General features: G+C 36.2%; 2 protein-coding genes across 5 annotated transcripts in view; one reads left to right on the forward strand and one right to left on the reverse strand.

Moving 5' to 3' along the window:
* The first annotated feature begins 1108 nt into the window (after positions 1–1108).
* On the forward strand, positions 1109–3752 carry LOC107699849 (forkhead box protein I2-like). The gene is made up of 2 exons (XM_016501253.1): positions 1109–1120; positions 3336–3752. The coding sequence occupies exons 1-2, from the start codon at positions 1109–1111 to the stop codon at positions 3750–3752; spliced, it is 429 nt and encodes a 142-aa protein (XP_016356739.1).
* A 7380-nt stretch (positions 3753–11132) lies between these two features.
* The window catches only part of LOC107699872 (TOM1-like protein 2), an 18056-nt gene continuing 5040 nt past the window's right edge, over positions 11133–24148 (reverse strand). Inside the window, exons 5-16 of one of the 4 annotated variants that reach the window (XM_016501284.1) lie at positions 22490–22624; positions 22173–22340; positions 21959–22075; positions 21685–21818; positions 20013–20061; positions 19669–19677; positions 17717–17882; positions 17497–17611; positions 15421–15493; positions 14731–14790; positions 14236–14272; positions 11133–13464 (exon numbers count right to left, since the gene is read on the reverse strand). In XM_016501284.1, the coding sequence (XP_016356770.1) occupies positions 13310–13464; positions 14236–14272; positions 14731–14790; positions 15421–15493; positions 17497–17611; positions 17717–17882; positions 19669–19677; positions 20013–20061; positions 21685–21818; positions 21959–22075; positions 22173–22340; positions 22490–22624 (1218 nt within the window). In that variant the 3' untranslated portion in view covers positions 11133–13309. The remainder of the gene's footprint in view (positions 13465–14235; positions 14273–14730; positions 14791–15420; positions 15494–17496; positions 17612–17716; positions 17883–19668; positions 19678–20012; positions 20062–21684; positions 21819–21958; positions 22076–22172; positions 22341–22489; positions 22625–24148) is intronic. The other 3 variants (XM_016501288.1, XM_016501285.1, XM_016501286.1) reach the window with 3 other exon arrangements.

The following is a 24148-nucleotide window of genomic DNA, read 5'->3' on the forward strand; positions in this document are numbered from 1 at the left end:
AAAATTAGGCTGTGTTTTACTCACCCCAGCTCCATCATAGGTGTATATGACTTTCTTCTTTCAGACGAATCCAGTCGGAGTTATATTAAAAATGTTCTTTGATCTTTCAAGCTGTTTAATGGCACTCAGTGGGTGTTGCATGCATCAGTCCAAAAGAAGTTAAATAAAAAGTGCACATCCATTAAAAAAAGCGTCTCACACGGCTCCAGGGGGTGAATAAAGGCCTTCTGTAACGAATCGATGCGTTTTTGTAAGAAAAATATCTATATTCAAAACATATAATCACTTTAATGTAGCTTGCGCCAACAGTTGTACACGGAAGCAATAGCGGATGACGTATGAGTTTAGAATTGTGCATGCGAGTCTCGTGAAAACCAACGTTTGTTTACAGGATCAAAGGAAGCAAAGTTTCCTTACTTTAACAAAGGAAAACCAGTCTCCTCTTGGCTTATATCGAAATCCTCTGACATTCTTCTTTACAAATCCTCGTTTTGTACTTCTAATAAGTGACCGTTGTTTTGTTTCGATCTCTCCCCTGTGCTTCCACGTGAGTCACTTCTGAGCGGTGCATGCGCAAAGCTGACCTCATACGTCATCCACCCGGAGCTGCTTCCGTGTACAACAGTGAGCGCAAGCTAGATTAAAACACCTAGGATGGCTCTGGGGTGAGTAAAAACAGCCTAATTTTCATTTTTGGGTGAACTAACCCTTTAAAGTGATTATAATGTCTAGGCTGTTTTATGATATAGTTCATTATATTTTAGCTCATAATGGTATGATAATGATCATAAACTATCAGAACCATTTTAAAAGTTGTTCCACTGTATGAAGCTGACTTGAAGCTCACTGCCCCACTTTATTTAACATAATATTAAGCTAAAATTAGACTATTTCAAATAAATCCTCAGAAATAATTAGATACCGTTTTCAATAATTTAGTTGAAAAAAAAAATGTTTTCAAAAATGTGGTACAAAAGCAACGCAGACATTAAAAATGTTTTTTTAAGTAAATGATCACATTTATTATAACGTGTTACATGTAGTTTTGGTTTGGTGAGCGTCTAAATAGTAAGGTTCCTCTGCAAAAGTTAAAAACCTCTACACTACGATGTACGATGAGGTGAATAAAATGTTTTCAGAATATTAATATAAAAAGAAGAATATTAAAGAAGTAGGCTATTCTATTATTTTTTTAAATAGGCCTACTAATAAAATCAAGTTAAGCTTTAATCATAACAGTTATGACTTGGCATATTATTTGCTTATATAATCAATATTAATTAAATGGAGCATTATTAAAAAATGTACAATGATAAAATAAATATATTTACATTCCTGTATTTTAATGTAAATTGTCTTTAAAATACATTTTAGAAAGAAAGAAAGAACAACATAAGCATGTTAAAAGCCTAATCTGACATCTGCAGGTCACTTCAGAGGCATACATCCATTAGGCATAAGCTATTTCTAATTAAATATATGAAATGTTATATGCCTATAACATTTGATAGGCTACACTACATGGAGAAACATGGGTGATTTTGCCCCCCACCTTTTAAATATCTGGGGCAGTTTTGCCTCAAGCCCCGGTTAATGTCTGCCCCTGATGCACAGTGTTTTTCTGCTGGTGCAGTAATGGTCGTCTGTGGAGCGGTGTGGTCTGGGGGGACAGGGACCACTAATCGGACTGCAGCAATCAGAGCAGCCGCAGACGGTCCAGCAGAGGAAACGGCGTCATGGGAACGGACCGGGATTCCGCGGGGACCGTTATCAGATCGCACTCTCTGTGCACTCAGACAGGAAACGCCACATGATCGCAAATATCTGTGTGATCAGTACTCGCGTTCGTAAACTGCATTTTAAACGAACGAACGCAAAACAACGGGACGTTAATCCTTGTTCAAGTCTCACCTGCTAATATGTCAAATCAATGGCATTTTTGACGAAGTGTATAGTTAAAAAAAATGAACGAATTTTGTCACAGATGTCCGAGCTGCGTGTGTCCAGCCAACGAAGCGAGATCGGTCTGAGGCCACACACAGACATCTCGCGCCGCGGGCTGTTTGCTCGTGTTTCTCGGTCCCTCATATGCCACTTAATGTTCTTTTGAACACACATCCCCTTTTTAGTCACGGAAACACAATTTATGGCTATTATGCCGCATTATAGATTGCATCTACAGAAGCCAATAGTTGTTGCCGAGAGATATGTGATTCAAGGGGCCACAACTCAACACAAACAACCTGAAAGAGTTAAGACTAAAGACACGAGAAACATGTTTGTTAATGTTTCATTCGTCATTCAATTATTGTTAAGAGGATCAGACTATAAAAAGAAACGGGACAAAACAAAACATCCAATCCCGAGTAGGACTGGACCACCCAGAATCAAAGAGTGAATGAGTGACTAGAGTTTGTTGATCACGCCCCGGGTTCAGACGTTTACAGTAGTTCCAGTCATGTACGCCCATTACATGAGCATCTGAGCAGCAGCCGGTCACTTCCCCAACACACACTCACAAACACTTCTCATGAGAGCTGCTTCATTTGTCTTGGCCAGCTAGAGCCTTTATTATTACTAGAAACCATAAAGGCTTGCCACCCTGGACGTCTGATGATGTTTGACAGCTCGCAATATCCTTATAACTGTTTTAACTATGATGGAGAAGGATACCCCTCATGTAGCACTGATGAAGAGAAGAAAGTGTGTCGACCAGCTTACAGGTATTTCATTATTATTATTATTATTATTTGTTAATGTTGTTGTTTTTATATTATATTATATTATATTATATATAAAAGTAGCAATAATTTACTAATTTATTCATAATTTAGCACATTTATTTAGCACTTTTACAATAAGTTTGTAAATTAAATTAAATAGTAGTTAATGTTATTATTGTTGTTACAATGTTTTAATTATTTTTAGGCTATTTCAAAATGTATTTCTAAATTTGGTATATTAATGAAGTGATTACAGAGTGATTAATGAAGCATTACAGAGGGTAATAATGTTTATAAGTAATTAATGAAAGGTTATTATATTATTATAATATATAAAATAATTGTAGTTATAACATATATATATATATATATATATATATAAAAATTACAGCAATATGTATAATGTAATAATCATTATAATTACAGTAATTTGAGCAATTAACCAGATTGTTGTGCATCACAGGACGTTCTGAAATCTGTGCTCAGTTGCAATAAACATGTAAGAAATTGTAAAGAAAACCCATAGTTATAATTGTAAGGGCATTATTACTAATGGTTTTCCTAACTTTAGGGGTTTGTTGCAACTGGCTGCTGATTATTTGTTTTCCTCAGGTGCCCCGTACGGAAGGTAACGAGAAAGGAAAAGGTAATTACTGGACATTTGCCACAGGCTGCGAGTCCATGCTGGACCTCTTTGAAAATGGCAACTTTCGTCGCCGCCGCCGCAGACGCAACTTAAAAATGGGCCTGAAGGAGCCAGTCGAACCCTTTGTTGCCATGGACACTCATCAGGGCATTGCAGTAAGACCCACGGATTCAGATTCTTTCTGCCCCGTGAACACTAGTCACAGACCGGCCCAAAACAACGCACCTCTGAGCAAACCTGAGCCCGAGATCAAATTCAGCATTGACTACATTCTCTCCACGCCGGACCCTCTGCCAGGGTTCAGAGCCCCTAACAGTGGAGCTGGAGCTGTGATCCACCACCTGGAGCCACAACACCTCAATCTACACTTCTGGACCATGTAACCAAAACCATAGGACGCAGATCAGTGAATATACCCTGATCTTAAAACCTGATGTCAAAAAAACTTCTATAGCTTCTATAGTGCGCAAACAGTCTTTCCCATAATGCAAATCAGCTTGTCAGTAGGCACATGCAGTTTGTTGTGTGCTAGTGTTCCCGTCAGTAAGTTTGCTGTCGCTCATGTTAGCAAAGTTGCTAAATAAAAAAATACACATAGTAACTTATAAGTATAATATTATTTAATGACAGTAATAATAGGAGTTCCAGGATATATATATATATATATATATATTATAGTATAATGCTCACTTTGAAAATGTCCCTTCATAATTTGAAGGCATAGACAGTTGATTCTGATGAAAACAATCAATCAGACTTTTAATGTCAAACACAGGTAACACTTTACAATAAGTCTCCATTTGTTAACATGAAATAATAAAAAATACTTCTAAAGTTTAACATTTACTAATGCATTATTTCAATCAAAAGTTGTTTCTGTTCATATTTAGTGGACCTGAGCTCACATGAACGATTGTATTAGTGTTAACAACGATTAATAAATACTACAACAAATCTATTGCTTACTGTTAGTAATTTTAGTGGATGCATTAACTAATGCTAACTAATGTGATGTTAACTTATTGTAAAGCGTGTCCCAAACATAACTCACATTTACTTTAAGTAAAAACTAAAAACTGCAAATCTCATGCTCACTTGAGGTGCGTTGGTGTTGCAGACACAGGCTTGCAGTTAGTGAAGTGTTTGCAAACAAATGTGCTAACATAGCTATGGGGTTGGTGTAATCAGAATTCCCTGCACAACTGCTGAATGGCTCTATTGTTTACATATCTTGTTTATAATGTGTATCATTGGCCCTTGACAGTCTGTGATCCGTATCAATCACTGATAGACTGAGCATATGCTCCCCTGGGCAAAACCAGAGCTCTCCGTCTCTAAAGCCCTCCCCGGGGTGTTTTGTGCTTTTGTTGTTTCGTTCGGGAATCTCTGTTTATTTGAAAGCACCTTTAAACTCTGGACAGTTTTTGGACAGGGAAAACTGAGATGTGCTATTCTCAGTCCTGACTGTTCAGCTGAATCGATTGCAATCTATCATAGCCCTGGTAGTTTTGGTTTGGTTATTGGTTTTTAGTCAGAATTAAACAAGTGTAGTGACCAAATAGTACATGAAACAATAATCATAATTTCTGTTAAATTTGTAGGTTTATAAGAAGTAATGCTGGGATCTATGAAATATTGTTTGACAGCCAATATAAGGCAATAAAGCACAAATAATTGAAAATATTACTTAAGACCTCTTTCTTACCCAGTCTACCACATTCAGGATATATATGTATATATATATGTATGTAAACATTTTATATACATTCTAATCTTCTAAATATTCTATAACAGATAGGATATTCTGACATTAAAATCATAAATTATATATATAATATCATAAATTATAAATAAACAAACACTATATTTCAGCTAGTTTATAATACGGTTCTAATTAGGCATAGTATTTATGATTTATGATAAAGAATTAAAACAAGAGTGCTTCCTTTTATTTGCTATACATTACCTCTCTCTCTCTCTCTATATATATATATTACTTTATATATATATATATATATATATAAAACATATATATAATATATAATGAATATATATAACTATTATTTATATACTGAATATAAAGTAAAAAGTCCATTACACACAGACGTCAAGAAAATTCTTATTAATGATATAGAAATGCTTTGGCATATTTGAATAGACATAACTGAATATTAGCAAACTGTCAGACAAGCGCAGTCTAACCTTCTCCAAATCTCCCTAATCTCTCTGACTGACCTTTTCCATTTATATAAGGTCTGACTAAATGTGATCCAAACTCTCTATTAGAATACATATCAGTCATAAAGCTGGGAGTTTAGAACGGAAGCCTGTTAACATTTATTTTCCTTCTAAGGTGTATCAATCATGGCTTGCTTTGTGCTCAGGAGGGGACATTTTTCAATGTAACCTTTATATTACGGAATGACTGCATCAGAAAGGTTTCAACACACTTAACATGAGTGGCATTTAATATAGCATTACACTTGCAAGGTTAGCCGGAGATGTGACCTTATTCAAATCCTGCTGCCACTACAACACCTATCCTGATGCAATTATAATTAAACGCCTTATGCCGGCTTGCAAATCCTCTGATCGATCACTGATATTAAGGTAAATATTGCACTGCCCCCAGTGAACATCTAACTCTAAAACTGTTATGGATCAGCAGGTTTCTATTAACAGCGTTGTTGATGTTGTGCGCTCTGGTGTGGATATATTTGGGTAAATTAACTTAGCATAAAGTGCTTCAAGGCTTGATTTGAAAAGGCCCGAGATTCTGCCCCAAAAAATTCAAAGCTCCGAGAGCATTCTTTTACCCTGCTATGGTGTTAGGATTAGTCTTAGTTTACGGAGTAAAAGCTCATTTTTGTTCATCTGCAAAACCAGTTTATAGTTTATGTGTCTCTTCTGGTTTAAGAATATTGTGACAGTGTTTGTTCGCTTGGTTTGTCTGTTGTTGTACAAATCTTAAGCTAAAAATTGTAGTTTCTCCCCTCATATTTGTAAATGAACCCTCGTTTTGTGCATATATGTATTGCGTTATACTGAAGCATTGTCAGCAAGGTGAAATGAGAGGCTTAGGGCTAAGTAAACAGCACTGAATGAGGAAATTGGGAAATCAGTGATGTGCAACGATAATAGCACCCATATAATAAACATAAACAGCTAATTTACTCAAAATGTTTAGCTTTCATTGCCATTTCCCCGTTTTAAAATTGGATTTTGGCCAGGAAATTATTATAACATCAAGATAGTGATGAAGCCTTTAAGAAATGCTTCCTAAAAAGGGGAAAAAGCAATCTAATAATGAATAATAAGTCCCTGATTAACCATCGTGATTTCCTTAAGGTGTGATTTTCAGTGCACGCTAAGGATGTAGCATTCATTGAATAACTCAATTGAATGAATAAGTGGTGGATATGTAGGCTATGTACGCTTCTGAATAACCTAGAATCTAAAGAGAGCTCTTTAAATAACTGCGGGTTATGAGGTTTTAAACATGAAAGATGGTGTGTTTTGGACTGACACCAGTTAAATGTAACTACAAATATTTTTTTAAATCGAATTCAGTATGATCACATTTACAAATGCAGTGATCAAAATGAATTTTGCGGTTATCGGCAATCTCTGCAAACCTGAAAATTTGACCATAAACTGAACAGACCATGTCATGAAAATGTTGCACAGCCGTCCAAAACAAGCTTTTAAACCGTCAAACCATGTTTTCTATGCAATAATTAGCCATTGATTTGAATTATGGAGATTATCAAATTAATTCCAGAGAAAAAACGTGAACAAATTAAAGCGCCTTTGCACTATGATTAGAAAATAATGAAAGTGATTATGCACTTGTTATAGGTGTTTACTACAGCCTTTCTAACATAAGAGGTTTTATTTTTAACCCTTAGGAATGTGCCATGCGAGCCTGATTCTCATTGGTGCTTGCATCATTTCCTCTAAATTGTTGTCAAATTTGTCCACATACACAGAGGATTCAGTCTTCAAGGGTTTACGAGAAACAACATAATCCCTTCACAGACAAACAGTCACGCAATTAAAACTAATGATATATCTTTGAAATAAAGTGGTTATGATAAGGACACTCACCTTTTAGATCTTGAGCAGCTCTTCCTGTTCATTTGACCTTCTGTTTAAGATCACTTCCTGCTGAAAGATTTACTTTCATCCAGGCTTTACTTTTTTCTAGCAGTCTGAAACAGGTTCTCTCTGATTGTGTTTTCTTCCTTCTCCAGAAATAGCTCCTTCAAACGGATCCTTGGGCCTTTTCTTGGCTGCTGTTTTGAAGTAAACAACTGTTCAAAAGTTTGTGGCCCGTTTTTTTTAAATGTTTTTGAAAGAAGCTGAATTTTCAGCAGCCATTAATCCGATCTTCAGTGTCACATGATCCTTCAGAAATCCATCTAATATGCTGATAGTGCACAGCTTAAATGAGTACATCCCCTCTAAAACATAACAAATTCAGCAATTACTCTTTACTTATAAGACATCTTAGGGTTCTTTGGAGATGTAATTTTCCAACAAGCCTGCTTGATCAATTACCAAAGAAGAATGCCAAAATTATTCAGCAAAATAAGATTTTGGCTGCTGTTTTGAAGTAAACAACTGTTCAAAAGTTTGTGGCCCGTTTTTTTTAAATGTTTTTGAAAGAAGCTGAATTTTCAGCAGCCATTAATCCGATCTTCAGTGTCACATGATCCTTCAGAAATCCATCTAATATGCTGATTTGGTGCTTAAAAAAACATTTCTAATTATTATCAATGTTGAAAACACTTGCGCTGCTTAATATTTTTTGTGCAAACTGTGATGATTTTTTTTAGGATTCTTTAATGAATAGAAAATGTATTAAATAAACAGCATGTAATAATCTTTACATAAGATCTTTATATAAACATTATAAATGTCTGTACTGTCAATTTTGATCAATTTAATGCATTTTTGCGGAATAAAAGTATACAATCAATCAATCATCTATCTATCTATCTATCTATCTATCTATCTACCAACCGTGACAGGTAACACATATGTATCAACTCACAAGCCAATCTGGCGGATCAGAAGTCTCCAGCATTAACAGAGGGTCGTACAATGAACGTCTTGAAATATGAATAGATTTCTAGGAGTGTACACACATCAGCGATGCCTGTGAGATGTCCAAGGCAGCTCTCATTCTCACTTCAGGCCTTTTTTAAATGGATATCAATGTAAGAGAGTACAGTACAGTACATAATGAGAATTCAGTTTCCTGACATTTGTGAGGAAACAGCTGATCACTTTACCAAATGACAGCCTGTCTGCTAATCTTCAAACGTGTTAACCATCAAACATTTATTTTATATGGTAACTATATATATATATATATATATATACTGTATATATATATATATATCAATAGGGATGAATGCAAATTTTCTCCCAGATGCAAAGTGAAGACATGGCTGTAGTCGAGGCTGGCCCTGGGACTTAGTGAGTCCCACACGAGCAGCAACCAGAAGACAAAGCAGAAGAGGGGAAGGTGATGAGAGAAGAGAGAGGAGGTCACTAATTTAGTGAGGCCTTTTAACTTCTATGGAGGGCACACCTCCAGGGGGTCAGTGAGCCAATGGTGACTTAAACTTTCGGAGATAAAGTTTCAGGCTCTTTGTCTTCCAGCATGGTAATGTGCATATGTAAATGGATTGGGTGCTGATGCAAAAACTGTTAAAGATTCTTAGAACACTAATATGTTTAATAGGTATCAACATATGATATGCACTCGCATTCAGATCATCAAAATACGAATTTGTAGATACCAAACATGGTATAGGTGAGGTTACATTAACTAGTGGTTCTATCATAAGCATGCATAAAACAGTATACAATACAAAAGACAATACAAGATACAAGAACAGCATTAATACACAGAATGACCTGAGGTTATGCATGTTCATTCATAGAAAGGTTTGTCTATGAATTAATGAAAGGAGTCCTTTTCTATAGGCAGAATGTGTCGGTTTCAGAGAGAATCAAGTAAGAGGGAGACTCTGTCAACAAGTCGTAAAGTTTATCTGGTTACTGTGATAACCAGAGGTCTGGGGGAAGGGTCCATAGACCCTCATAGTTGGCTGGGTGAGGAGTGTTAGGGATTATTTGTTAAATATAACAAATAATTGTGTGTCTGATTTGTCCAGGTGTTACATTTTATATATATATATATATATATGTGTGTGTGTGTGTGTGTGTGTGTGTGTGTTTCAGTGCTTAGTATATTTTTAAAAAGAGTAATAAAATAAAAGCATCACAGTGAACTACATTTTAACATTTTACATGTAACAACTTGTAACTCAGTTTGAGAAGAGTGGAATACATTCTATAAGACATAAATGTACAACAGTCTGGTAACAGATCACCATCTCATTATGTTTTATTGGAGTTCAACACATGCATGAAACAGTACAGAGAGCAGCTTGAGGTATAACAACAGGTAAGCACACAGACCAACACCAGTACAATCTGTAAAACCAAGATTGACCACAGAAATGATCACCGGTTAAGAGAGTACAGCTTATTCCAGCCCTACACACTCACTCATCTACCCACACACACACACATACACACTGTAGTTTCAGTTTTCTTTATAGAGATTTGTCATTTCAGAAAGCTAGATTCTCTCCTTCCCGTCCCTTGGTAAATACAGGATAAACACGGTGTCTTTCAGGATATTGGGAGCTGTTCACACACACACACACACACACACACAAACACACAAACTCCAAATACATATCAAAGAGAAGAAAAGTGCCGTTCCTAAAAAGCTCTCAATGGTACAAAAGACATTGGCATAACCTGACCATATGCTGGGGATCATTTTTGTCTGATTGCAATAAGTCAGTAAAACATTTTCACTCCAACTGCACTGAAGAAAGTGGAAACTCCAAAATTATGATTTTGATCTTTACCGTCCCTTCATTCTAATATACAGTAACCAATACTGACGTCTGAAAAAAAAGACTAAATAAATGTGTTCTGCTTTCTCAAACTGCACATTATTGAGACTAATTTACAGCTAAAACCACTTCAAATGAAATCAAACCGTAGTGCAGCATTAAGTGATGAAATTGCACAATTGAGAAATTGAAGGTAACTGGAGACAACTCCACTTCAATTAAAGGATTAGTTCACCCAAAAAGAAGTGACGAACGCGTTAGTGCAGCAGAGAGATCAAAACAATGGTCACTTATTAGAAGTACAAAACGAGGATTTGTAAAGAAGAATGCCGGAGGATTTCGATATAACCCAAGAGGAGACTGGTTTGCTTCCTTTGCTCCTGTTAACAAACGTTGGTTTTCACGAGACACACCGGCGCATGCACAACGCCGACCTCATACCTCATCCGCTCGGAGCTGCTTCCGTGTACAACTGTTGGCGCAAGCTACATTAAAGTGATTATTACGTTTTGAATATTGATATTTTTCTTTCAAAAAAGCATCGATTCGCTACTTGTTCACCCCCCGGAGCCGTGTGAGACACTTTTTTTTAATGGATGGGCGCTTTTTATTTTTTTTATTTTGGACTGATGCATGCAACACCCGCTGAGTGTGTGAGACACTTTTTTTTAATGGATGGGCGCTTTTTATTTAGCTTCTTTTGGACTGATGCATGCAACACCTGCTGAGTGGCATTAAACAGCTTGAAAGATCAAAGACAATTTTTAATATAACTCCAACTGGATTCGTCTGAAAGAAGAAAGTCATATACACCTAGGATGACTTGAGGGTGAGTAATTTATGGGCTAATTTTCATTTTTGGATGAACTAACCCTTTAAATAACGTGTTTCTATCCAAGATGAACCATTTCAGCAATAGTGCCAAAAACAATAACAACAGCATTTAAATGGGATGGTTAACATCCATGGGAGGTAAAATCTGTTTTTTTTTTTTCATTGAGTTTAGTGTACATATAAGTAATATAAGGAGATAGGAGAAAGAAACTAGTCAATTGTGACCACGAATCATGTCCCTCAAATCTCCTATTATCAACAGAAATAGACAGTTGCCATAATATTTTAGTATTAATGCTTGTGCATAATCAAGCTGCATTCCCTGCTACAGCGATCTTTGAATTTCTTCTTAGCTCTTCTCAGAATAACTATATAACAGGCTACATATCATTGTCACCTGATGAAGGACTTGGGCTTTTTGTAGCTCCCTAAACTGTTTCCCTTACATTGTTTCAACAGCTCCACCAAAGTTCTGTGGTAACTGTAAAGTTCACAAACACAGCATAATGAGCTCCCAATAATTCTGCCAAAGGCAGCGATCCTCAAAATCCAACAGTTTTCAAACTGAAATTCTGAGTGCAAGAGGCCCAAAGCTTAGTTACTCAAAAGATCTGGGGTTGTTTTCATTTGTAATACATATTTTGTGTAGTGTGACAAATCATATAAAATTATTAGCCATGCAAAAATGCACTGTCCCTTTGATTTGTGCTCACCTATACGAACAAATAAAATCTTACACAAATATAAACACAACTAAAACTCCTCTGGACATTAAAAGCAATATATGTTTTAAGTTAGTTGACTACGCTTACATTTTTTGCTAAGGTTAAACATTTGGTCCGTCGAAACAGAATGAACACAACAGCGCGACACAGCACTCGAACTAGATATTACATCAGCACATTCACCTCACTAAATCAAACCTCTGATGTGCAAACATGAGAGTACCAAAGGTTAAATGACCATTAGTGGACTACACCTTAAACTACCCACAACCTGTTCTTTAAGGCAGATCCATTTCATTCCCAATAATAACATTAAGCTTGACACCACTTCTGCTGCAGTCGTGCAACGTAAAATCCAATTTAAACTGCCTCGCAGTCACCATCAGTTCTCTGGAAACTCCATTTGTTTTTGGCCTCGTAGTAGACAGCAGTGAAATGAACGACAGCTTAAATTTTGTATTTGAACAAAAGCTCTTTTAACACAGCCGAAAGGCAAATAATTATTTCAGTGCAAATTAAATTGAAATACATACTTTTTGTTCCTATTAATCCTTTTTAATAGGCAATGGTTTGCCTAGTAAAATAATAACATTTAAAAGTATCCAGTGAAATATTAATAATATCATTTTCCCTCTGATGTGAGCTCTGTAGTCAAGAGATGTGGTGCAGACATGTCACTTCTGTCATTTTGCCTTATTCAGTTCAATATTCAATTGGCAAAATGTGTTTTAAATCAAATAAATCACAACTATGCTTAAAACTTCTCTCTCTCTAATAGTTCTGTCATTCAATCACTGGTACTAATTTCTGATAATATGACACAAAAGTCTTAAATTTGCCAGCTGAACTGCTAACATCAGCTTTCCGTTATGGTATATCTTGTCAGAGGTATTAATTAGAAATTTTATAATAAATAATCCTATGTATAACATCCCTTTAAAGCAAATCTTCAGGTAAATAAAACTGAAAAAAAGAAGAAAAAACAATTATTAGCTCCCTATACAGATTATTCTTGAGGAAAGAGAAATAGGATTATCCAGCTGTTGCATGCAGGACCACAGTGAACACAAAATTAGACATGACTGGATCTGGTAGTAGACTTTACAAGAATTGCATTGCTTTATACCACAAACATCAATTAAAAAAATAGACATTGACCTCTCGAACCCACAAGGAACGGTATGCTTTAAGGGAGTTATGAGTGGATCTTCTACAGCATTTTCAATGGAATGAAAACTTGATAGAGTATGAAAATGTCTATTATGAAAATGTCTAGATCATGAAACAGTTCTGATCACTTCAGCTGTGATAGTGTTGATTGTGCTGGAGAAGCAGGAAACAGGAGAGAAAGAAGAGACGCTGATGGATCTGCAAAGCGGCTGACCCACCACTGCCACGTGAGCAGTGCTGGGCCGCCCCAGAGGATCTGACATTTATCTACAAGGCAAAGAGGGAGTCTTCGGACCTGCCAGCCTTTTTACTCGCACTCACAGAAGCGCCGGCTGCAGCAGAAAGCTCGTCACTCAGGGGTGTCGGCAGCGTGGGCACCACCTCTGCTGCTTTGGCTCTCTCCTCTAGAAACTTGTCAAACTCTGGAAGAAAGTTTTCATGGGGCATTTAAAGTCAAATACTGCATATAATTGCTGGGACTATGGCCAGATAGACACTAGTGTTTAAAAGTTTGTGGTCGGGAAGATTTTTAAATGTTTTTAAAAAGTCTAGTATGCTCACCAAGGAATTTATTTGATAAAAAAATCAGTAAAAAAAGTAATACTGTGAAATCAAAGTTTGGCCGAGATACAGTCTCTGAACCAATTTCGGGTCGACCTCGTTAAGTTTGTGACATCATAACTTTAGAACAAAGATGAATTTTAAAAATCTGTTCAGTCATTTCTTTACGGCTCAGTCCAAAGATAAAGATAAAGAGTAGAGAAAAAAACCTGAATACTGTACTTTTCAAAATGTCCGCTACTGTAATGGGCAGAGACTTAATGTAAGATGTTGAATGGCATCAGCATGAAGAGATGAATCAGGTGTACTAAATTACATTTGACTAGAGCAAATGGTTCAAAAGTTATAACCTTTAGAAAAGTGAATTTTTGAACTGGTGGTGGCGCTATAGAGTTGGTCCTAGAGACTCCAAATTTGGTCCAATCACTATTCATGACCATCTCTACAATTGTGACAAATTCCATCATTTTCTCATTTGCCGTTGATAGGGCTGCCTTTGACTCCCATTCGGGAAAAATAATAAGAAAACTAACAGATACAATAGGTGCTTGGCCCCTAAAAACCTTAAAAAAAAAAAAAAACATTGACCCCAAACTTCTGAACGGTAGTGTAAATCAAGTAATTCTTCATACCTTCACTGGTCACACCCTCCTCTCCTTCATCTCCTTTCTGAAAGAAAGCAGAAAAGGGGTAAAAGATTTCAGTGCATGAAGGCTTGTCCAAAAAGGAACACACCTTTTTTGCAACCACATCAAACATGATCCTTTTTTCCCTATTCTTGATCTATTCTTGATTTAACAATGACATTACCCAAAACATCCAAAAGAGCCATTAGTATAGAAAATAAAAGCATTAAAAGCATATCAAGCAAGAGTCTACTCACTATGCACTCAGTGTATACTAAAATAAATGAAAACAATTATAAGAATATCCCAGAAAAGTAAGGAACGCAGCAAAACCATACAAGGAGAGCCGTTAGTGACCCTAAATGAAAGGTATTCAGCCAAGAATAAAAAGGCAACCAAAAAGAAATATGCAGTGACAAGGGCATATTTCTTTTCAGAAAAATGGGTTATGTCCTGAAGAAGAAGAAGAAAAAAAATAAAATAAACGAAAGGAAATCTCACCACATCAGTACAGAGCCACTCCTCAATGTCATCCATGACAGAGGACTGGTCAAGAGCTGCCTACGGGCCCAAACCATGGGTCGGAGCAAAGCAAATAATAAATAAAAATAATAATCCCAAGAAAACATGACAAAACAAACAAACAAACAAACAACAAAAAACAAAACAAAAACAATAAGATTTCAACTTAAAAGTCTTAATCAAACCAATATTAGCAAACTAGCCCCATGGTAATAAATCAAACAAGTGCAGAATGAGCGTCACTGCAAAATACAGCAATATCAAGATTCTTTTGAGCTGCACTGAAAGAATAATACCAGTCAACAATAACAAATACGTCGAAATAAAAGCAGAATCTGAAATCCTGCTTCCAGAAATGGTTTCTTCTAACTCAAATATGCAGTATATGTTCATCAAATAGTGTCATATTCCGAGTCACATCCTTCTCACTTACTAATTTGGGGTTTGGTACACTACTACATTGCTGTGTACTATGTACTGTAGTATCCTCTGAAAATTACAGTAATTCATATGCCTTCCGAACCACTCCAAAATAAGTGCATCAACATCCAATTCTATGATGCCTCTTTGACATAAAAACAATGATTCCGTATGCACATATACTGATGGAAAACGCAAAAAACTGACCTAAAATAAAATTACACAGAGAGAGAGTCGAAGAAAACTCACCCCAGTGGGTTGTTGTCTGACATCCAAAGTTGGGGCCACTCCACTTGAAGCCTTTGTGTCTTCGAATGGTGTACTATTAGTTCAAAACCAGCAAAGTTAAAGCTAATAAAATACAGTATAGCATAAAATAAATTATATCATAACATTAGGGTACGTTGCCCCTCCTCCACCTTTATTGTATAATAAAGATCTGTGAATTTATTATTTCAGACAGCTTGATTTCGTATTTTACATAAAATGAGACCACCTTCAAATAAATACATATATACTAGGGATGCACCGATATGAAAATTTTGGCCGATATCGATAACCGATAATTCTTTATTTTTGAAAGCCGATAACCGATATGTTGGCCGATAAATCTATATCCAAATTTTTATATACTTTTTGAGAGCCTGATTACAAAAAAGGTCTCATCATTAAAAGCCACATCCCAAACACTTCAACATAAGCAGCCTAGTTTGAACGGTGTACGTTTTAAAAATTATTTTACTCTCCCATTACCAAATTTAGTCATATAAAAGTCTTACAAAATAATAAAATAATGCATAAATAATGCAAACAAGTCACTGGACATCATTACACGTGTAAAGAATCAAAATGAATGCGCCATAGATCAATAAAACGGAATAGCCTCTGCACGGACAATAATTAAATGATTTTAATTACTAAACCATATTGTTGATGAAAATAAGAAGAGAAAAATACAAGTGGTTGTTATTATTAATAATGTATCAATGATTTTGAAAAAGTAACAAATTAATACCACTGTTTTAAATAGCAGCCGTTTGAGCTGCGCGTGCTGAAGCTGAAGAGCTGAATGAACACGGTAAACTGAAGCGTTTTTCTGGCAGCTTATTTAACTCAAGGAAATGCATCCTGAGATTAATATTAATACAACATAAACATAATATTACAACTTATATATGTACAAAATGATGCAGTTATTGCGTGCTATAGTCAGAATGTGTGATCCTGTTGTGGATGCGCTCTTCCCATAACAACGCGCTGAAACACAGCAACTAAACCCAAAGAATTCACAACGTTTTATTAAAATAATGTTCTCATTAGAATGTTATATACACGACATTCCCAATCATAGTTATTAATGTTGTGCACTGCTGTTTGAGCTGCGTGCGCTGAGCTAAAGATGATCACCGGTAAACTGAAGCGCTCTTTTAACTTAACCAAACGCATCTATATGAGATAAATCAGATATACATCAAATAATTTTCTTATCGGGCCGATACCGATAACAGAAAAAAATAGCATTTATCGGCCGATACCGATATGGTGGCCGATATATCGTGCATCCCTAATATATACATACATTATATGTATTTATTCTATGAGTCACAAGTGTCACCTCCAAAACTGATGCTTCAAAAACCACACAAAGTGAACACGGCAGGAATCCACATGGTCAAAGTTTATAAATCAATATCTTCTGAAGTGAAACTATTGGTGTGAAGAAAAATACTAATATTTGTAACTTTTTAAACTACAAAGCATTGTTTCTGGCCAACTGTCACATGCGCATTCACAAACTGATGTACACATCAGCACATTGTGAAGTGTGATGTAAGTGTGTTGTGAAACTCACACAAGAGATGATGCAGAAGCACAGAGGACCATTACTTCTCACAAACGTCTTCACAATGTCCCGGCATTTATGTCAGGTGAACGCACATATTTTTATTTTATTTTTTTTGGCCGGAAGCAATGGTTGATAGTTTAAAAAGTTGAAAACAAAAAGTATTTTTTTACACACATCTATCATTTTGCTTCATTAAACAATGATTCATCAAATGGGGTCGTATGTATTGCCATCATGCTCGCATTGTTTGGCTTATGAAGCATCAATATTGAAGGCACTGTACACTTGCATTATATGTTCTCACAGAGATGGATTCTATTTCTAATTGTGTTAATCCAAAGAAAGAAAGTTATAAACATCTGGGATGATATGAAGGTGAGGAAATGATGAGAGAATTTTCATTTTTGAGTATCCCTTTCGGGGAGGCATCTTAATCTATTATACATTATAAACTATTAGTTATATGAAATGATTCATACTTCTTTCTCTCAGGAATGGTGCCAGTCCTGGTCTGGGCAAACATTTCAAAGTCATCTTGGGTTTGACCGGCAGTCAGAGAGCTCAAGGTGCCACTCACACTGTCAGAACCGACATCTGTAAAGCAATGTTATTCACACATTAGTACAGACAAACAAGAGAGCTTCTCACTTGATATCTAAAATGTAAAAAAACATTGTGGATCCAAGGTACGAGACTCACCCAAACCAGCCAGTCTGGAGGAGAGTGTGGCTGGAGAGGCGGAGCGAACTGGAGTCACAGAGGGAGGCAAGTTGGAAGGAGGAGTAGCACTGATCCTGGGGCTGACCACTGCAGGAGACCCTGGTCCCAGGTCAATCAGGTTATCTTCTGTTGCCTCGTTCAAGACCTGTGAATAAGCAACACCATTTCACATAGATACACACTGATTACGGACACTTTGGGGTGATAGATTATTTATTTGCTCTGTTACCTTTACATCATGAACATTTTCAAACTGGTTTACATACTTCTACTTTTTTAACATACTTAAATAGGGAGACCTATTATAAGTTATATAAGGTTGAGAGGAGTTAAGACGAATAGTTGGGATGTGGTACATACATTGCTTTCACCGGTTTCACCAACTCTTTTGTGAGGGGAAGTTTAAACTGTAACTCAAAGTACACTAGGAATTGATGAAAAAGGTGAAGTGTTCAGACTGTCCAGGAACATTGACTATTATAGTGGGCACAAGAGGAATGGCTAATGGATATTCTCAATGGGATTGTTGTTTTTACTGGACTGTGTCATAGAGAATTTCATTGTAACTCTGTTACAATGACAATAAATATGTCTAAGTCATTGTTATTAATAAATGTGTGTGAATGTTACTTTATTTCTTTGCCACTTAAAAAAGGTATGTTGCTGTACTCCCTCATTTGCTCATTATAACAACGTGTTTGAATCCTCTATGTTACAAGTCAAAAGCACAATAAAACATACTGTCTTGGCACATTGGCACATGCTTAAGACAAGTAATATAAAAGGGTTCAAATTCTTTATTACAAGGCAAAAGCCCATCAATAATAATAATAATAATAACAATAATAATAACAATTATTATTATTATTAGACACATGCTGTCAAAAATATGTTTTGTCAGAAGGCATAACACAGTGATAGCTCTTGTGGATGACCTGGACTACAACAATGTCCTTATCCTGTTCCCCCCTCTTTCCACATAACTTTCTGTCCTCTCTATACTATACTGTGTAGTGTAAGGGGGAAAAGGTAGGAAAATTCATTCATTAAACGATCTGTGATAAATGCCTCTGTAATTGGCTTCAGATTCTATGACAGTGAATTGTGGTACACCATATTTAATATGTACTAATGAATCTCGCCTTTCCATAGTACTTGACACCACGAGTAAACTCAACAGTCTCTTATGCTCACCAAGGTTGCATTTATTTGATAAAAAATACAGTAAAGTTATTAGTACCATTTTCTTTTTTAATATATTTTAAAAATGCAATTTATTCTTGTGATGGCAAAGCTGAATTTTCAGCAGCCATTACTCAAGTGGCACAAGATCCTTCAGATATCATTCTAATATCCCCGATTTACCAATACTGACTATTAACAGTTGTGCTGCTGTTAGAAACCTTTTTTTTTTCAGGATTTTTTGATTAATATATTTTTGAATTTTTTGTAACAATTTAAAAGTCTTTACTATCACTTTTGATCAATTTAATGCATCCCTGCTGAATAAAAGCCTTCATTTCAATCATTCAATCATTAATTAATAATAATAATAAAAATCTTCCTGACCCCAAACTTTTGAATGGTAGTGTATGCTTCTCATGCAGTCATGGAAACTTCTAAAATAGCCTAAAAATATTGCTGTACATGTGCTGTTAAAAATCATATATCAATTACATGAAATGCACTGTTACTGCTGTAAATCCCCATGTGGCCTATTGTGCTTGAAGCAGTGGAGGAACTGGTACTAGGGCAAGTAGATGGAAAGGGTGGAAGCAAAGGTCACAGACTGTGGGACTGGCATTCTACATGCTAGTTAAGGTTCATTGTCAGGACATGCCGAATGCAACACAGGAAGATGTACCAGCTAATACTGACATAACATTCTTTAGCATTTAGCAAGTAATAAATTAGATGACTTTCATACTTGCCTCCCTCAGCTAGCAATCCCAAAAAATAAAAATAAGAAAAACAAATCACAAAACAGACCAAACCACACAATAAATAACACTAACATGCAATCACATCAGTTGATAACCGCACATGATGAAAGGGTATGCATCTCCAAGAAAACATACCATGCATTCTCAGAGCATATTTTAGAGCAAAAAGCAAGCAATGAGAGGAAGAGGAAATTATATGGGTGACTCTGAGATGTGCATTTGGCATGATCAATTTACCTTACATGTTTTGGGGGGAAAAAACACACATTGATGATGAAATGATGCTAACACACAGATAGCAGAACAACTCTCTTAAAAAAGACACAACCCACCCCATTGTTTATGCCTTGAGCAGTTCGGCCAGATCGGAATCTCTCATATCTAAAAAAAAGTGAGCAATCAGAATCAACACAACTTATTAAAACCTTACTCTCACTTAAAACAGCCTTTTTATGACGCATTAAAGTGATAGTTCACCCAAAAATGAAAATTCAGTCATCATTTACCCTCATGCCATCCCAAACCCATTAGACTTTGGTTATTTTTTGAAACACAAAGTAAGATTTTTTTTAACGAAACCTGAGCAGTTTCTGTTTCTCTATTTAAAGTCCAGGTAACCAAGACTTAGAATATCCAAAAAGGTCATAAAGGCATCATAAAATTAATCTATATGAATCATGATTTAATCCAAGTCTTGTAAAGAGATATGATCACTTTATATAATAAACAGGTTTAGTTTTGACTTTTTTTCGCATATAAACACACATACATAGAGCGTAAATATGAAAGCTCATGTGTGCATCATGTGCTAGAACCTCATTGGTTCTCGTAGGCCTGGGTTATAAAACGGTATCGATATTTATCGACGGTACACCTTCTTCGATATCGATAGAAAAAATGTTCGATATAGCGCACGATATAGGCATGTATACACACACAAACACATGCTGAAACGAGTGCTGTGCCTGCCTTTGATGAGGAGATTGTGAATAAAGAATGAATATTAGTCTAATTTAAAATAAACAATTGCATTTGAATGCTAGGTGTGCATCAGGGTGCGTCATCAGTGGCGCGTGAGATACAGTGATGATGATGTGAGTAACGTTGTTGCATTTTAATGTTTTGTTAGTCTATCCCACGAGACGCGCCGCTGCTGCATTATTCATTCAAAATATAGAGAAATATAGAAGCTCAATGCGGAGAAGATCTTGAATGGGTTAAAACCGAAACCAAGCCATTCACACAGAACGCATATTCAGCGCATTTTTTAAACGGACAAATGACTGCTGCACTCGCGTCTCACAAGAGATGTATAGAAAGCCATGCAAAGTTAAAACAGTTTAAACTTTTAGAAAACACTAAAAAAAATTTGTGGAGGTTTATTCATTTTCACTGCGTCTCGTATGTTTTTTAATGCAATCTGTGTGAATGGCGCTTCAGCTCTTTGGATTAAGCAATGCATAAATACATGATGCTGTTTTGTTCATAATTGTTTATGCAATTTACGAAATTATATTTGATTTACATTTTATTTCTATTGCTTTTTGTTTTAAAAAAGGTTATAAAAAATTTCAATAATTATCGATACCGAACGATATGAAACATTATATCGTTGATAACATTTTTAGCTATATCGCCCAGCCCTAGGTTCTCGTGCATGACGAATGCACGTTTGAGCTTACCTTACTAGATTACCATATGCCATGTGCTCTATGTATGTTGATAATTGTTTAGATGTAAATAAAAGCCTAAATTAAATCTGTTCACACAAGACTTGGATTAAACTGCTCTATTCATATGGATTCATTTTAAAACGCCTTTATAACCTTTTAGAACTTCTTGGAAGGTTTGGTTACCTGGCATTTCAATGAAGGAACAGAAACTTCTCAGGTTTCATTCAAATATATCTTAATTTGTGTTTCGAAGATTAACATGAGGGTGAGTAAATATTTTTGGGTGGATATCACTTTAAAGAAAAGGTATTTTCATTGTGCTTGATCACACCTCTCATATCGTAGGAAGATGTTGTTGAGGTCATCGTTGACGTGCAGGAGCTCCTCTGTGACTTCCTCATTGGACACGCGTGAGATGAGCTCAACTATCCTCTGCTGCATGGCCCTGCATGTTCTGTTTAACTCCTTTAAACAAAGGAAGCAAATTCAGTTACACTGAATAAAAAAAAAAAGTAAATGTAATGCTGCACCAACACGCCCTCTAGAGGCCTTCTGTAGCTCTTTCAAGCTCTTTTTAAACATTAAAAAAAATCTGAATGAGAAACCTGCAGAAGCTCATGATCGGATGGATCCTCTTGACCGGGAACCATCTCAGTCAACATCTCCGACATCACCTTAGTGTTCCCACGCACAATGTCGAGCTCACTGCGCAGCTTGCAAATCTAATGAATTATATTTTATTACATTATTATGCAATCTATGAAAACAAATGTTCATCCATCCCATTTAAAAGAACAAAAGAAGGATGTTCTACAGTACCTGTTCAGGGGAAGGGTTGATGGGTCCAGACATTGGCAGATTGGGCATCTGTGGGGAAGTGTGAGTCACAGGGGCAGAAAATGGAGGAGCGGAGGCAGGGTGAGGCTGTGGCTTGGGCTGGACTGGGGCGTTATATTTCTGCTGGTCCATCTCTGGTGCACTTTGCAGCTATTAAAGACAATGAACGAAATTGCAAAGATAAAGAGGGAATGTAAAGTGATAAAGTTAAGTAAATGATAAGGGGCATAATATTTTAGTAGGAGCTGTCATAACCTCTGTGATAAACAAACCATAACATGGCTCACATCAACACCTACCCGTTGTGGTGTGTGAATGGGGGACAAGGTCTCCAAGTCAGATTGAGGAAACTCTATACCCTTCCTCTTCATTTCTTCATAGACGTGGACTACTCCAGTCAAATCTGGACTACTTCTGAAGGCATCTGCCCATGCCTGATGTGTAGAGTACATGCAAACTCGTTATATGCTTTGAAAACTTGCCATTTAAAAATGCATCGGAATAGCTATTAATATTGTTGATAACTGCAGTACAACTTCTCACATCTTCTCTACTTGAACTTTTAATACATTATTAAATGGATCGTTTTCCCAAAAATGAAAAATGTCACCTTTCTTCTGTTGAACAGAAAAGATCATATTTTGAAGAATATGAGTAAAAAAAAAAATTGCTGGTCCATATTGACTTTCATAGTATGGAAAGAAAAATACTATGGAAGTCAATGGTTACCAGAAACTATTTGGCTATCCACATTCTTCAAAATATCTTTTTGTTCAACAGAATAAAGAAATTTGTACAGGCTTGGAACAACATGAGGGTGAGTAAATAATAACAGAATTCTCGTTTTTGGGTGAAGTATTCCTTAAATAATAACAATCTACATGTTACGCCCCAGAGTACAGGAGCATCTCAATAAATTAGAATGTCGTGGAAAAGTTCATTTATTTCAGTAATTCAACTCAAATTGTGAAACTCGTGTATTAAATTAATTCAGTGCACACAGACTGAAGTAGTTTAAGTCTTTGGTTCTTTTAATTGTGATGATTTTGGCTCACATTTAACAAAAACCCACCAATTCACTATCTCAACAAATTAGAATATGGTGACATGCCAATCAGCTAATCAACTCAAAACACCTGCAAAGGTTTCCTGAGCCTTCAAAATGGTCTCTCAGTTTGGTTCACTAGGCTACACAATCATGGGGAAGACTGCTGATCTGACAGTTGTCCAGAAGACAATCATTGACACCCTTCACAAGGAGGGTAAGCCACAAACATTCATTGCCAAAGAAGCTGGCTGTTCACAGAGTGCTGTATCCAAGCATGTTAACAGAAAGTTGAGTGGAAGGAAAAAATTGGTGGGTTTTTGTTAAATGTGAGCCAAAATCATCACAATTAAAAGAACCAAAGACTTAAACTACTTCAGTCTGTGTGCATTGAATTTATTTAATACAAGAGTTTCACAATTTGAGTTGAATTACTGAAATAAATGAACTTTTCCATGACATTCTAATTTATTGAGATGCACCTGTATGTCATTTATTGTTGTTAATTTTGTGAATCTGTGTGTGTGAGATTGTGTTTCCCTGATGCCCAACAGCCTGCTGTGAAGTGTAGTTTTTGCCTGTTTTCCTCTGTTTCTCCCTGTCCTCTCACAGGAGCCTAATTGATGCCACCTGTCCCTCATCAGAGTTGTGGAGAGGAGCATGCATTTGAACAGAGGGAACTGGTTGTTCCCCAGAGAGAGCATGTCCTGTCAGTTTTCCCAGACTTTGTTGAATGTTGTGTGCTCTGAGCTATAATGCTTCTTTAAGAAAACCTGTTGTATCTGCTGTAGTGACAGAGTGTAACTGCTGTTGCCAGCAGACGCAGTAGGGAGGTGGGTGCCACTTTTGTTTCTACTAACATTTGCTTTTCTCAGTGGTGTAGAAGAATTTTGGGGGGGGGGGCTGGGCAAAA

Source organism: Sinocyclocheilus anshuiensis, unplaced genomic scaffold, assembly GCF_001515605.1.
Source record: "Sinocyclocheilus anshuiensis isolate Anshui unplaced genomic scaffold, SAMN03320099.WGS_v1.1 scaffold1280, whole genome shotgun sequence".
Taxonomy (NCBI): Eukaryota; Metazoa; Chordata; class Actinopteri; order Cypriniformes; family Cyprinidae; genus Sinocyclocheilus; species Sinocyclocheilus anshuiensis.